Source organism: Syzygium oleosum, unplaced genomic scaffold, assembly GCF_021117445.2.
Source record: "Syzygium oleosum isolate NSW1041296 unplaced genomic scaffold, Sole_v2.1 Sole_v2.01, whole genome shotgun sequence".
In the NCBI taxonomy this organism is placed as follows: Eukaryota; Viridiplantae; Streptophyta; class Magnoliopsida; order Myrtales; family Myrtaceae; genus Syzygium; species Syzygium oleosum.
The window spans coordinates 11,902,566-11,918,502 of record NW_026607485.1 but is presented as its reverse complement, the minus strand read 5'-3'; the positions used below and the strand labels follow the sequence as shown (position 1 = coordinate 11,918,502).

At 39.6% G+C, this 15,937-nt stretch overlaps 1 protein-coding gene across 4 annotated transcripts; it reads right to left on the bottom strand.

Moving 5' to 3' along the window:
* Positions 1–3,199: 3,199 nt before the first annotated feature.
* LOC115663373 (protein LIGHT-DEPENDENT SHORT HYPOCOTYLS 4-like) lies at positions 3,200–4,691 on the bottom strand. 4 transcript variants are annotated; one of them, XM_056320459.1, is made up of 3 exons: positions 4,324–4,691; positions 4,216–4,231; positions 3,200–4,086 (listed from the first exon to the last, which is right to left on the bottom strand). In XM_056320459.1, exon 3 carries the CDS (start codon positions 3,985–3,987, stop codon positions 3,388–3,390), a length of 600 nt encoding a protein of 199 aa, XP_056176434.1. In that variant the 5' UTR covers positions 3,988–4,086; positions 4,216–4,231; positions 4,324–4,691; the 3' UTR covers positions 3,200–3,387. The 4 variants fall into 4 exon arrangements, with proteins under 4 accessions (XP_056176434.1, XP_056176431.1, XP_056176428.1 ...); XM_056320456.1 differs by having other exon boundaries at positions 4,216–4,691; XM_056320453.1 differs by lacking the exon at positions 4,216–4,231 and having other exon boundaries at positions 4,232–4,691.
* Between the last annotated feature and the right edge of the window lie 11,246 nt (positions 4,692–15,937).

Below are 15,937 nucleotides of genomic sequence, written 5' to 3'. Positions count from 1 at the left end.
TTAATGTATCTTCTAAAAGATTAATACATCATTTTGGAATAGAAATTTACTTTCTCTTTAATCTCAAAAGATTAAGCGGCGTGCATCCCTACGGGCACGGCTATTTTGGACACGAAATCAAAACACGGCTCGAACATGACCAGCAATAACGACGTACTTATCCTTTGGCGAGATTTTCTCAGACATATCTCATACTAATCGCGTCCTAGGATGTATGAATAGAACTATCCGAAGTGCAAATCGGAGTTTCATAGTTTTCAATCTCCGTAAGCAATGCGAAAAGAAAGAAAGAAGTTCGGAAATGGAACTATGGATTATTCAAGAATAGTATGAGAAAAAATTCCTAAACCTTATTCCTTTAGGAATTTGATTCGCCTGCAGAAACAGTCAACACGACCAAGAACGAGCCGACTTGATATTCGAACTTTCTAACCATGACTAAGAGCTTTCATGTTAAACTAATTAGTATCTTCAAAGAAGTGAAAAAAGAAGTTGATTGTGAAGAAAATTGACCACGATCTTGCAACTGCAAAAAAATATGCTAGGTGCGCCCAAATTGGGCGAAACCCTCGAATGAGATGGGGATACTTCAAAAGTGAAAGCTGGTTAACAAATGTCTTTAGCAGCTCGTAGAACTTTTGAATTTTCTGATAACAGGCCTCACAGAAACCAAGAAACAAGAAATTGCTGTGTTGAGTTGTTTTCAAACTCCAGTAATAAGAGACGAAAACCGACTTTATGAAAGGTTTTATGGTGTATTATTTATATAGAACCAAAACGAGGATTAGTGCTTTACAACCATTGAAGCTTATATGCGCGTAATTTTTCATTTGGGTGATGTCCACAACTTGTAAATCATCATACAAAAAGTATAATGATTTGAAAAATACCCTTTAGAAAAAAGAAATATACAAGAATAAATTTCTCTCAATACTTTTCAGCAATCATAAGAACTGGATGTATGTCCTCCCAGCAAATGCAACCCCTAGCCTAGAAGAGACGATGAATACTCAGAGGATCAGATCAGTACCTAAAATGTAGTCCAGTAAAAAGAGTGCTTCTTCACCGAAGAAAGTTCAGCATGAAGGTGCATGCAGTTGGAATTAGCAAAAGGCAGATTGACACAAAAGCCGTTTGTGAGCGATATGATGCACATTGTGACCGAAACTAAACTAATATTCACAACTCGGCCATCTTTCACAGCGAGATATCTCGTCCAGACTGTTACTGAGTGCTGCAAATTTGTAAAAACTAGCTATAAAGAAGTTAAATTCTAGCTCAACAGGGTAAAGTTTGTAAAGAATTAGAGCTAGACATCGATCGTGATCATGCAGATTAAAAAGGAATCACCATCAATCTTTCATCTCAAGCACACGTACTCAGGCGCATACACTCATGAACAACTCACAGTTTCGCTTCTAGTTTAATCGGGAGGGATTACTGAGTGCAAATATGGCTCATAGATTTAGCATTTCTCTTGGTGTGTTCTAATTCCACCGGTGCATCAAACAAGCCCCACAATTCATCTACCGAGCACCAACTCTCCAGAGAAGAGTTTATATAAAAGTAAGACAGACAACTGCATCATGATTAAGTATAATATGTGCTTCAAATTGGTGATGCGGATGCATATACTCTATGTATGAGAATTTGATGAAGTCCCCACTTTCTAGTACGAAAACCATTCTGCACTTCCATTGCAAGCAACAGCCACAAATCAATGTAATTATAATTCCTTTGTATTGAAGAATTCCAATGATTAAGTGCTTCGCATGGTTCTCTAGTTTTCTCTTCCTATGTGGATGACAATAAGGACGGGCCAAGCATCATTGGCAATGGAAAGCCTAGGCAACCTAGAATGCATCATGCGTAGAATGACCAACAAGATTCACAACAATCGCGTATCATCACCCCTTTGTGTCAAGTTGTTATAAACTCAAGCACGGTCTCAAAAGGTTTCTACATTGTAGATAGCTAGAGACATGAACCTTGTCCTTATAAATCCAAACTAAGCTATAATAAAAGAACATCATTGACACATATGACAATACACTCTAGAGGCTTAGTTGTTTCACTTCACATATAAGTACAAAGATCACTTAGGCCTTTTTGGTAAAACCTTTAACCAAGAAACCATACCAAAACCAAGTCCAGAACACCCTCACTCGTGCACAATATAGCGTAAACTAGAAGAAGTTGGAACATGCAACGAATGTTCAGCAGTGTGAGCCGATTTCGCCTAATATATCATGGCAATGCACCATGCCGGACTCATATGAGTCGGTGCAATCAACATTGTTCTTGATAGACTCTTCTTTACAAAAAACACGAGGGTCGTTTCATATGTGAACTTACCATGCTCAACAGAGACAACTAAGAACGGTCAACGGTTATAGACATTATGCAAAATGGTCTTCTCTTATTTAATGATGTAGCTACTCTTCAGGGGACATCAAGATTGATTTGACACTATGAAAGGAAATGAGGCGGTTCTGAATTGCCTCATAAATGAGGCCTTTATTATAGTATTCACAGCACATGGAAAAAAATGAAAAATTCCTTGGTTTTGAAGAGATGGAAAGCCGAAGCATAAGATTTTGTTGAGCCCCTCTTATTTTATTCCTTTCATTCGACGACACTAGAACCAAATTAGGCATGCAAACACTAGACTTTGCGTGTTTTCTAACTAAATCAACGATAATCATGTCAAAGTGACAAGAAAAGCAAACAAATTAGACTTGGGAAGCGAAAGGAGTGAAAAGCAAATGCCACCACTCAGTACCATATGCAATACCAAAAACCCAACAAGATATATACACAGTGCTGGACAAATCTGACACGATATCTTTTTGCAAAGTTATATATCTCCATCATATCTTATGACCAAGTTGATTTGACAATACCTAATAAAAAATAGATTCGAATTAAAATGGCACATGAAATGGGGGAGAAAACCCAACCAAACAAGATCTGCAAATCCATTTCTGCTCCTCATTCAGCGTCATGGGTTTCGCCAAGTACACATTAGGCAGCTGACAAAGTGGAAGTTTTATGTGACGCTTTGGATCTTCACTACAGATTTGATACATACGCTGCATAATTTGAACCCACTTCTAAAAGTATAACACTGTCTCTCCTCTTGTGGCTCTCTCTTCTTTTTTAGCATCCAATAATGGAAAAACATATAAGGAGCAAGCACTTGCTATCGTAATGGTGCTTTTTATAGAACAAGGTCTTTCACCATATGATGCACTATGCAGACACGACATACATAGACTGAATAACTTCGATATATGGTACTGTCGCATATCTAACCATTTAAACTTATAGCTAGAATTCGACGAAGTTCGATTATTGATCCTGCCACATGCTAAGAGTACTTTTTCCTTACTGATTTTCAACCCGACCGGCTGCCGCGATCATGGGGGCTTGGGGCGGCTTCTTTCTCTTCTTCTTCTCGTAGCTGATCCCCCTGGCCTTGGCCTGAGAGTCCCGGACCTCACGGAGGTACAGCCTCACCGCCCGCGCGCCGAAGGGGTTGGCCTCGGGCTTCCCGCCGTTCTCCTCGAAGGCTGCGCGGAGGCGGCCCACGAGGGCGTCAAGGCTGCCCCACGCCTGGCGGAGCGGGCATGGGCAGGGGGCAGGCGGGCTCGGGTGGCCGAAGAAGGGGCAGAGCTGGGTGTGGACCTTGGTCTTGCCGAACTGGTCCAGGTACCGGAGGAACTCGAGGACGTGGGCGCCGCTGCACCTGGAGAGCGATAGCGGCGGCCGGTGGTTGCGGAGGTACTGCCCGAAGGTGTTCCAGTCCCGGCGCTTCTGGTTCTCATATCGGCTCGACGTGGTCGCCGCCGTGCCGGCGGCAGCAGTGGTTATTGTCGAGGGGGAAGTGGAAGAAGAGGAGGATGATGAGGCAACGGTGGTTATGGAGTTGGTGCTGGTGGGATTGAGGGCTGTGATGGAATCAAGTTCCGGAAGCGAATTCATCATGCTCCTTCTTGAAGTTACTTGCGTGTGATCACTGGGCGAGATGTTTTGCACAAACTGAGCGCCTAATGGTCAAGACAAGGAAGTCTCCCAAGAGCACACCTGAACAGAGAGAGAGAGAGAGAGAGAGAGATAGAGAGAGTATACATGCATAGGTCAGCGAAATCTGAAGCCGTGTATGGAAGCTGGGTTTTCTGGGAATATAATAAGGGGAGTTAATTGCACTGTTACCGAAGCAAGAGAGAACCTGAAAATCAGTTACTTGATGATCAGCTCAGGGAAGATCTCAATAACTCAAGAGACAGAGAGACAGAGAGGGAGAGAGAGATTAGGTATTACAGCATCCATGTGAAAGTGACGAGAGAGCAAGAACAATAGCTAGGGTTTGTCTCTCTTCTTGGAGTTTGGTGGCTGTGAGGATCATCGATATCAGCTTGAACAAATCCAAGAAAACTTGGAAAAGCTAGCTTCTTAATTACATGATGTTGGGTTGGCTTCTGAAGAAACTTTCTCTTCTGGAAAAACTATGAAATGAAAGATTGGCAGATGTGTTTTTTTTCCCTCTTCTCTCCTCCTTCCTGAAAAAAGGGGAAGCAGACTCCGATGTGTCTAGCCCAATCTCAGAAAGCACTCATTGAAGAGAGAGAGAGAGAGCAAGATTGGCAAGTAGCTTAGGAAAGAGAAACAGGTCTAGGGCTTTTTGTGGAAATGGGAAGAGGATGAAAGTGAGGTTGGAGGTGATGGATGGAGACAGCATAAAGGGGGTACTGTCCATCTGTGTTATAAAAAAATGCATATATTTGTTGAAAATTAGGAGGAATAACATGATTTTGTTTGCTCTCTCTTTAGCATTGATTGACAGCTCCTTTAGGAATTGACCATAATGTCCCCCCCCTCCCTCCCTCTCTCTCTCTTATTTCCTTTTTCTTCCCTTAAATAATGCCAATCTGAAAGATGCACTCCCACAAGCAAACGCAAATAGGCAAAGGTCCATCAAACTACAGTTGCAGTCCACAGTACCAACTGCACAACGCACAGTCTGAGAAATTCCCACTGAATTGATAAAGAATTTCATGTGTGTCAGTGAGAGAGAGAGAGGGGCTCAATTAGCTTGGAAATGTTCCTCTCCTTCAAGTGTACAAAAAATGCACACGCTGAATTTAATTTGATTTGGTTTGATATTAGTGTTTTCACATATTTGAAAAACAATAAAAATGTGACTGTTTCACTTAAACCTTCATGAAAAAAAATATTTTTTTATGAAAATCATCATAAAAAATGATTAGTTTTCATTCATTTGGTAATTTAGAGGAAGTGATTTCCTTCTTACTAGAATGAAAAATCATTTTTCACCTATCTAAGCCTGTTTTCAATTCTCAAAAAGTATTTTCAGTAAATCAATTAGCTTTCTATTGTCTAAATACTAGAAAGTTGAAAAAATAATTTCCCTTTAAACAAACGGACCCTAATATCAATTTATATGTATGCACACAATTAGGTTTATGTGCAAGAATAAGATTAGAAATCGTGTGTTAGATCTTATGTTATCAAAAGTGCTTAGTTACAAGCAACTCCAATCCATTACTTCTCATGAAGCTCTATTCGAGTGTTAGATCTTGAAATAAACCACTGGACTCGAACATTCTTCAAGGTATTCAAGCTTGACCCGATGGAAATCCGATCAAGGTCGATGAAAGGATCTTAATGACTTGACCTGACGGAATTTCTCATTCTTTGATTCATGAACTTTGGCATTTTGAAAATCGCCAGGGTGTTAATAACATGATTGGAATGAACTCGACCTTAGAAGATCGAAACATGTCGGGGTCATCGAGAGTTGAATCCAGTAGAGCTTCGTTTCTGTATCTTCCCGAAGGTTTGAATGCCTCGATCAGCTTCAACTTGAATGGATGAAGGTCACTGGGAACTGGAGCAGACTCTAGAGCTTGACTTTGATTTTCAGTCCATGAAGTTGGCCGAGGCTTTGGAGCTTGATTCATCGAGAATTGCTCTACGCAATGCATCACAGAGCTCTTGATGGGGCCGTCAATTGAACGAGTGATGTGGGACCGGGTAATTGTTGCAGAATTTTCTTTCCTTTCGTTTTCTCATCGTTAATATTTTTAGGATTTTGGAGATATTGATTATTTCGATTTGAAATTTATGACCGCCACGACGCTAGAATGTTGATATTTAGTGTCCCATTTCAGATCCATGACCAACTATCAAGAAAATTAAGTCATTACCCAATGAAAGAGGATAGAGGTGTAAGTACGCTTAATGGTGAAAGTCCACTCGAACACACAAAATGGACCAATAGCTCATATAGCCCAATACGCATGTTAAAAAAGGATTAGCCTTATCATTAGGAAGGCTATATGTGACAAAGAAAAATTAGAGAAGAAAATGAGTGAATTTTTATGTGAAAAACCTTTTTAGAATCAGAAAGGGAAAAACCAATGTGCCGCACCGGACAATTTCTTTATTATCAATATTAGTATCGATTTACAAATGTGAGGGAGATTGCCCCAACATATAGAGGAGTTTAGAGCATATAAAGTTATGATGAAAATTACATATATACCTTTGGTATTAGTACTTTCCATAATTGGACTCCAAACCTTCATCAATCTCCAACTTGGAGGCTGATCTTCACGATGGCCAAAGTTTCTCACGATCTTCTTCTTTGATCGAATTTGATTTCCCTCTCGATAGAGCCTGCTGTAGGTTATTCTGACACAACACATTCTCAATTTTCATCTTCTAGAAAGCAAAGTCCTTGCCGACACACCGATCGATCTTCCCCTTCCCTTCGTCCATTTTCATTGCTCCTCCAATTCCGTCAAACCAGGCTTTGGTACCAGTTCTTAAAAATACAATGAAAGAGAAAAAGACGTGAATTTTTACGTGAAAAATCCTTTCAGAGTTAAAAAGAGAAAACCACGATGCCGCACTAGGCAATTCCTTTACTATTAGTATCAATATCGAGTTACAAATACAAGAGAGATTGCCCCAATAGATAACAAGTATCTAGGGCATAGAAAGTCATGATAAAAATTACATATATACCTTTAGCAAGGCTACTTTTCTCTACCAAACTTCACAACTTCATCAATTACATATATACTCTTAGCGGCATTTGTTTTATTAGACTCCACAACTTCGTCACTAGAACTTATGGAACCATGTCTTAAGTCACTTAACCCATCCATTCTTGTCTAATGTGAGACTTCAATTCAATTCAACTGAGACTTCAGTTCAGCAACCCATCATACACTTTTGTATTGAGATCTTCGCCCTTCAACATCGGTTGGCTTTATTTGATAAGTAAAGTAAAGATGAGAGATGATAGAGGTGTAAGTTGACTTTATTGGTGGAAACCCACTCGAATACACAGAATGGACCAAGAGCGGGAAAATTACCAAAAAAGTTCTAAACCTTTTGTAATTGTGCCAATTCAGTTCTAAACCTTTTTTTTTGGTCAATTCAGTCCTAAACCTTTTTTTTTGGCCAATTCAGTCTTAAACCTTTTGCAAACCAACCAATTCAGTCCTTTTGGCCGGCCGGCGCTGACGTGGCTGCCGGCCGGCTGACGTGGTACCGGCCGGCGTCCACGTGGCAATATTTTAATATTTTTTTTTATTATTTTCGAATTTTTTTTCTTTTCCTTCTCCCCCTTGGCCTGTCCGGCCAGGGGGGACGCTCGCCGGCAAGGGCCCAACTCCGGCGAGGCGAGCTGGGCCCTCGCTGGAGCTGGGCGAGGGCGGAGCTCGCCCAGCCAAGGCGAGGGCGGAGCTCGCCCAGCCAAGGCGAGCTCCGCCTCGCCGGAGCTCGCCCAGCCAAGGCAAGCTCCGCCTCGCCGGAGCTTGCCCCGCCATGGCGAGCTCCGCCTCGCCGTATCCGGGCGAGGCTCGCCCGGCCGGCGGCGAGGGCGGGCTCGCCCGGCCATGGCGAGCCGGGCCCCCGCCAGCTGCTGGGCGAGCCTCGCCCGGCTCTGGCGAGGGCGGAGCTCGCCATGGCTAGGCGAGCTCCGCCCTCACCCAAATCTTGCGAGGCGGAGCTCGCCCAGCCATGGCGAGCTCGCCCAGCTCCGGCGGTGGCCCAGCTCGCCTCGCCGGAGCTGGGCCCTCGCCGGTGAGCCTCCCCCCTGGCTGGACAGGCCATGGGGGAGAAGGAAAAGAAAAAAAAAAGAAAAAAATTCTAAAATAATAATAAAAAAATATTAAAATATTACCACGTGGATGCCGGCCGGCGCCACATCAGCCGGCCGGTGGTCACGTCAGCGCCGGCTGGCCAAAAGGACTGAATTGGCTGATTTGCAAAAAGTTTAGGACTGAATTGGCAAAAAAAAAGGTTTAGGACTGAATTGGCACAACTGCAAAAGGTTTAGGACTTTTTTGGTAATTTTCCCGACCAAGAGCTCAAATTTAAGAACCCGGGGAACCATTTCATAAGCCACTTAACTCATCCATGCACGCCTCTGATTAATTCTACTTAGGAAAGTTCCTTTTTGGTTGCTATTGATGATCCATGGTAGTAATCTCTCACTCACTCACCGACCACGATCACTAATTACCACCAACCATATGATCTCTAAGACCGATTTTTGTTGGTCTACGATGCCGTACCATGTGTTTATGTCATGTGATGGACGACCTATAACCAAATCATCTTAGAGCATCAATAAACAATCTGATTTTGAGGGTTCTAGTATCCGACTGGAAACAGAATCGTAAGCTGGAGATAGAATTCTGGGAATGAAGTTGTCCATGCTCTTTCTCAATGAGCTTTTAAATGAAAACTGTGTGAGTTTCTTTCACTTTACCTCCCTGAACTCTTACCCTCTTGCACGATAAGTCCTGAACTTTTAAATTCTTACATTTTATTCCCCTGAACTCTTTTGCCCTCTTCGACATTAAACCTTATCAGTTAAATCCATACATTGTACCATCTCCAACTTCCAAATAATTTCATTCGTTAATACCGCCAATATATTTATGCTAAACCTGCAACGTTCATGACTTTTAAAAGTTCTCTTTAGGGACGATAACAACCTAACTCTGGTGCAATCCTTCATTGCAAGCGAAGAATCCTGTTGCACTACACATTTTGACAGAAAAAAAAGCTTGACGGTGAAAATGGACGAAATAATTTGCAAGTTAGGGGAGTAAATTGCAAGGACTTGAAGCTCGGGGGTTTAATCCAAAAGAGTGAAAGTTCAAGGAACTGGTAATTTGATTAGGAAAATGACGCTAATGATCCCTGAACTTTGGTTTAATATGTAATGTCGTCCCTTAACTTTTAATTTGTTTAATGTGGTTCCCGAACTATTAGTAAATGTTTAATAAAGCCACTAATCTATGTAAAAATGGTCAATATTATTTTTCCGTTAATTCAAGTTAACGGAATATGCTCATATGGCTTCCAATCCGTTAAGTTTGGACCGTGGACAACGAAAAAAAGTTAACTCGGATTATCCAAGTAAGATATTCATCTCAGTAATCTACGTTATCAACTAATGATGGACATGTAAAACTTTTCCTTTTCGAAAGTAGATAAATAAAAAAATAAAGACGTTAACTCATTATTTTTAAAAATCCAATTCACCATATAATAATACACGTCATAAAATAATGCCCAATTTGTTATTTGAGCAATGGAAGGATTACATCAAACATTTTTAAAAATCCAACTCAGCATATAATAATCAATGTCATCAATTAATGTCTTATTTGTGTTCGAGCGACAAAAGGATTGCACTAAATATTTACCAATACTTCAAATACTACATCGAACAAATTAAGAATCTAAGGACGGTATTGCACATAGAACTAAAGTTCATGGACCATTTGTATCATTTCTCCTAAATTGACAGTTTAGAGAGATAAATCAAAAGGATTTAAAGCTTATGGTTTAACATGTGATTGGATGTTAATTCGGAGGGTAAAATGAACATTTCTCTTGATTTTTGTTACGGAAGGTCCATTAAAATAGAGAATAGTCATCCTAAATCTAGTCATTACGCAAAAATCATTACAAAAACAGTATATTAACTTTATATTATTGACGTGCAACAGAATCCGATGACAAGAATTCATTAATTTTTTGTATCAAATTGGTGAGTAGATAAATATTAGTTTTTATCAACTAGTCATCGCTTTAATATTATTTTATTTCCCTGTCTTCATCTCATAAACGACATCTGAATGGTGAATAAGCCATCTTTCCTAGTCTTTTTTTTTTTCCATTTGTTTGAGAAAAGAGAGAAAATGGAGGTAAGAAAAGAATTGGGTGGAAAATGAGAGGAATTTAAATTTTTGTGAGATGGGTTTGGAGGGAACTTTTAAATTTTGTAGCATTTTCCTTCTCAATTTTCTTCTGCCATTGTTTTCGAAAGATGATTAAATTCTTCTGGCAGGCAACGAGGATCGGAAGAAACAACAAGGGTAGCTATACTCTTTGGACGCTAACGGCGCAAATGATAAACATTATGTTATAGAAACCAATTTCTAGCCAAAAATAGATTTTTTTAATTCTATTTCCTGGACAAGTTTCTAAGCAAAAATACGCGTTTGATAACGATATAAAATTTCTCCTTCATGGGCAGCCGGCCTCGAGTAGGGGTGACCAGTTCTAGAGTGGATAGGTTCCAGACCTAGAACCTGAAACCTACCCTGTTATAATCGATTCCCAGTTTTTGGAACCTGGAACCTACCTTGTTGGATCTATTTTGGAACCTATCATGTTTTTTCGATCTAGTTTTAGGGTCTATCTGAGAACCTGTTTTTCTTTTGTTTCTTTTTCTGATTTCATTTTTTCTAGCAAAATAATCTAAGTAATAATGAAATAATTCAAAGTGAAAGATGAATAATAAAAATCACTATCCGCCAAAAGCAACAATCCCTAAGATGAGCAATAAAAATTACTATCCACCAAAAGCATCAATTATAGTATGATCTACGGTTCTTTTTTAACGTAAGCTAAAAACGATTTCAAAACCGGTCTTGGTGGGTCTTCACTTAGAACCGGGAACCGTATCAGTTCCAACCGGTTCCCAAAAAATGGAACCATTCCCAGACTGGTTTAAACCGGAACCGGTTCCAGGACCTGTTTTCCGGGTGGTCCAGTCCGGTTCCATGGTAAATCTGGTCCAGTTGCACACCCCCAGCATTGGGAGGTGGTCGACGGCGGGTGGGTAGCGGGAGGCATCGAGCGGCCGTTGGTAGAGGACGGCGATGAATGACGGCCGGCGAGCGGCAAAGGACGGTAGATAGCGGCGAGAGGCAGACGGCCACCAGCGAAGAACGGTGGCGGAAGGCGGGTGGCGATTGGCTAGTAGCTAGAGCGAGCGATGAGAAGAGTTTTTATTTCTCATTTCTATTCCAAACTTATCTGAAATCAAAATTTGTTTTAGAAGGAGAAAAATGAAATTGCGTTACCAAACGGATTTTTGTTCTAAACCTGTTTCCAAGAACAGAAAAACAGAGAAACACAATGGTTATCATGCTCGCCCTAATAACCAAAAGATTGTCACACTTATCATGAAATATGTTAGGAGTGTGCAGCAGAAGCCCAATACCTTCATCTGGGGAGATCACCAAGAGAGAGTCCAAGTCCGAACCCGTTAACATATCCAGTTATACCCACATTCATTAAAAAACTTAAGTCAATGAGTTATGAGCCAATTTGAATATATTAACTACTCCACACCTCACCACTTATCAGATATAGGACTCACTTGTGCACTTCAACAAATTGGATACTCAATGTATTTGATGGAGGTTCATAATTAATAAGCCTATCACTATAACACCATAATTAATGCCCCAAATTCTGCCATTAAAATCATCTTGAATCACTCTTTGCTCATATTTTCTTATCTTTTTCTTATGAAAAGTTAAAGAAAATTATTCCATGAGGGGTGTCTCATGGCTAAAAGCTGTGAGTAAATGCATACCACCCTAAATCAGGGAGTGTATTTTCCTTTTTTAGCAACAAAAAGAAGAAGCACCTCTATTCTTAAACGGTAACATGCCATATACATATGCTCACATGCTAGTGAAAAGAGGGTCAATTCGAATAATAAAATAAAAGTTCAAGAGATAATATGTATCGCTTGAAATTTTAGAAACAAACAAATAGAACCTTAACAAATGGAGGGTTTTACATAAATTTTTGTTCAAAATTCAAATACTTTAGAGTCTTCACGACATTGGAACTAGTTTATATACATAAACATACATTTATCTATATATATATATATATATATAAAGAATAATATATTGCTTAACTGCTTTTCTGTCATCAATGGATAGCTGGGTACATTTCTTGTAGCTTTTACCTAGAGAACAATTTTTTTCACCTAAAGAAGTACCAAAAATAACACTTGCTGTCAACTTTTCTGTAATCAGATATTCCTGCATGTATTTTTTTTTCCCATGTGAATGCCTTTTATAATAAGAGATTCGTTTTTTGTGCGGACACAACAAACATTGCTTTCCCTAGGAAGAGAAAAACCAAAACCTAAACTTGAAACTAGGAAAAAAAAAGAACAGGCACTTGAAAATACGAAGTGAAAGGTTGTTTGGCCCGAGGAAGAGATGCACGATTGCTGCCTTGTTTTATGGCCACACCAGTTTCAACTCCAAAGCCAGTTGTGTACTTGCAAAGCTCAGACTTGTCAGTAAATGTAAGCCAATCCCCAAACCACTCATGTACTCCAGCCTAATGCAATTAAATTAACTCCTACAAATCCAAGATTCTTCTGCATTTCTTTTCGAATTTGGCACTGTTTGAGCAATTGCATGCAATAAATAATTGTATTTATGAAATGCCAAAAGTCCTTTTGAAAGCCCTAAAAAGGAGGGCAACAAGCACTGTAATTCCATGTGATGGACGTACTGGGAAGGACCCCCAAAAAGCGTGTTGCATGACCATTCATAGGAAGCTGTCAGGGGGATTTGCCAGTGGTTTTCGTACAGAAAAAGAAACAGGAAAATAATAGAACGTTAGAAAAAACATTGTAAAATAAGAGTTACTGCTTGTGTTGTGTGCATGGATTGTCATGACTTTGTGTAACTTTTTTTGATTGTAGAAGCATATGCAAGACCTAACTTGGTAGCATGTCCTATTTTATTTTCCTTTAGACTTTGTACATATGGATCAAACTTTCGAATCTTCCATCCATGAGACTGTGAGAATACAGATTTGATCTGTCCAAATGAAAATCAAACTTATTTGACTCAACACAGCATGCTGAGAAAGATAGATTTATATTTGGTATTGACATTCTATGTAATTTGTGTTTATTTTGAATCAAAATATAAATACATCGTTTTCATGTCTAATTTATCAACGTACATAACTCGGAAAAGGATACATATAACTAAGAAATTTAGAGAAAAATAAACTAGAAATTCATGTGTCTAGAAGGGAGGTCATAACATTAGAGAAATAACTTGCGCCATTTCTCATGTACAAATAGTAATGAAAGTTCCATGATTTTTTTTTTCTTTACAATTATGTGATCTCATTTAATTAGGTTAGAATTGTATGGAACGACACATAATGCACGCACAACTTAAGTGATGGTTACATCTATCCGCCTTTTAGGTCGAAATACTCGGAGGGAATACAAAACGCCATCTTATTACCGCGTTCAAGAGTACGCAACTTGATAAAGTGATACTTCACGAGCACCTCATTGTTTTTTGCGTTTCAAGGATACAACTATCATGATAAGCTGACAGCTGTATTGTGCAATGCATGCTATGCTCAGGAAGGATCTGCTTAATTGAGGACTGTTCTTTCCTTTATCTGTCCTTTTTTTTTCTTTTTCCAGGAAAGGATTGATTTATTTGCGGAAGTATGTGTACCTTTTGTTCTTATGATGTTGTTCACTTTTGTCTTTTACTAAACAAAGCCCCACACGGCACATGGGGACAAACTAAATTAAGAGGTTTCTTTTTTTGTTTTTCGTTTGCCAGTGAATTAAAACTAATATGTAATTAACCAGTTGAATATACAAGTAGCCCTAGATTTGCCAACAGACGTGGCATAAATGTTCACATTCCCCCTGTGTATTATCGGAAAATAAATGTTGAGAATATGTCTCGATTTCGAATGTGTAATGAGAACCCTATCCAGTTAAGTATCCTATTTGATGGGTTTCCTAATTTGAATGGGTTAGGGTATTTCCTATTTTGATTACAAATATCATATGTATATATAGGAGATCGGATTATACTCGGTGGATACAAAGAAAAGCAAACAACAATAGCATTAGGATTTCTTTTCGTGAGTGTTTTCGGGCGAGTCTTGTTTGAGAGATTCCGAGATAACACTTGTGGGTTTGTTTTGAGTATATCTGAGAGCTGGGAAATACTTAAACCATCAACCGATTGTAAACTCTGTATTATTCAACTTCATAGTGGATTTCTTTGCAGCCGGCTCTTCAAGTGGAGTAGATACCGACACTTCGACCAAATCATGTAAATTTCTAGTATCCTCATCATTTCTCATTAGTTTCTCTAGTAATTTTTTCCATCTCTCATATTCAACTCGAATTATAAAATCTGTTAGCTCCTGCATTGTTTCACATCAATAAAAAAAAAGGGAATATATAGTTTTTAAACGAGAAGCTATTGATTTTCTCTTTCTCAGTACATAATTAAAGCGATAACCTTTGAAAAATCACAGGAGAGTTCAAAAACCAAGATCCGGGACACGTGGCAATAGACAAATATTTTGCCGACACATATTCCTTTTTTTTTTCACTGTTATTTTCCCTCTTTCCATTAATAAAGGGGAGACAGAATCTTAAATGAATGACTGTCCCAATCTTTTGCCCAATGAGACATTGAGTGCACAGTTGTGTTAAGTAAATCACAAACTAGAAAGAATCCTAGGATTTTTCTATTTCACGATGAATTGTAGAGTCTCCGAAAACAGTAAAGCCCTCGAAATGACAGGACCTTGCAAAGTCGCTTAGAGAGTCAATTTTGAGAGAGTTGAAAAAGGCTAATCCCGCACTGGGTGTGTTTTGTTTCTTGCGTGCACGTCTTCCTCGTTCAAGATTCGATAATTTTCTTAGCGTTCATGGACGAGAAGAGCGCCATATATAGATGTATCAAGTCCGGATTATTCGGATGCTGAAAGAACCTCCCGACTCCTCTCGTTGGAGCGCTCTCTCCGTCGAGCATCGTCACGAACAGTTCCTAATGGACCCTACACATAGTAGGAAAAGATTTAACATTGCCTATCCTTTTGCCTTTTGCGCCATCAGATCCAATGAACTAATGACTTTTGTTGAAAAAGATCCAATGAGCAACGAGAACAAATACCTGTATTATCATTCATATGACTCACCCAATGCCCCACTTTTGTCTGCCCAATTAGACCACCAATAAGATGCCTCAATTATTTTTCTATGGCCCTTTAACAGAAACACCCTTTTTTTCCGGCCAATTTAAGATTAACAAAACTAGGGTGTAGCCACTTTGATTTTTAGTACATCCCTATCTAACAAAAGCACTCATCAAGCAATGTTTGGTTTTTCCAAAACGGGACGGGGCCCGGCCAGGCCGGACCCAGTCGAACCAACCAGATTCACAGATCGAACCCGTGGTCCGTTTCGGTTTGGACCATGTGATCAGCCGTTTGGCCCAGTTGCGAAAAGTGAGGAAGGCCGATTTGGCCATTCATTCACATTTATGAAATGCAACGGCATATCGTAGTGGAAGTTGGGTAAGTGCAAGGGGGGAAAAAGTGCACCCAATTCGACCAAAAGTCATTTATGACACCACTATTTTCCTATGAATAAAGTCATTTTTCTTTCGATATTGTTACTACTGTTCTCTAATCACCCACTAAAAGCATTCATTTCAATCTTTTTGTCACTTTAAATTACATCATGCGGCATTCACGCCTCTGAGAGCGAGAGAGAGATTGAGAG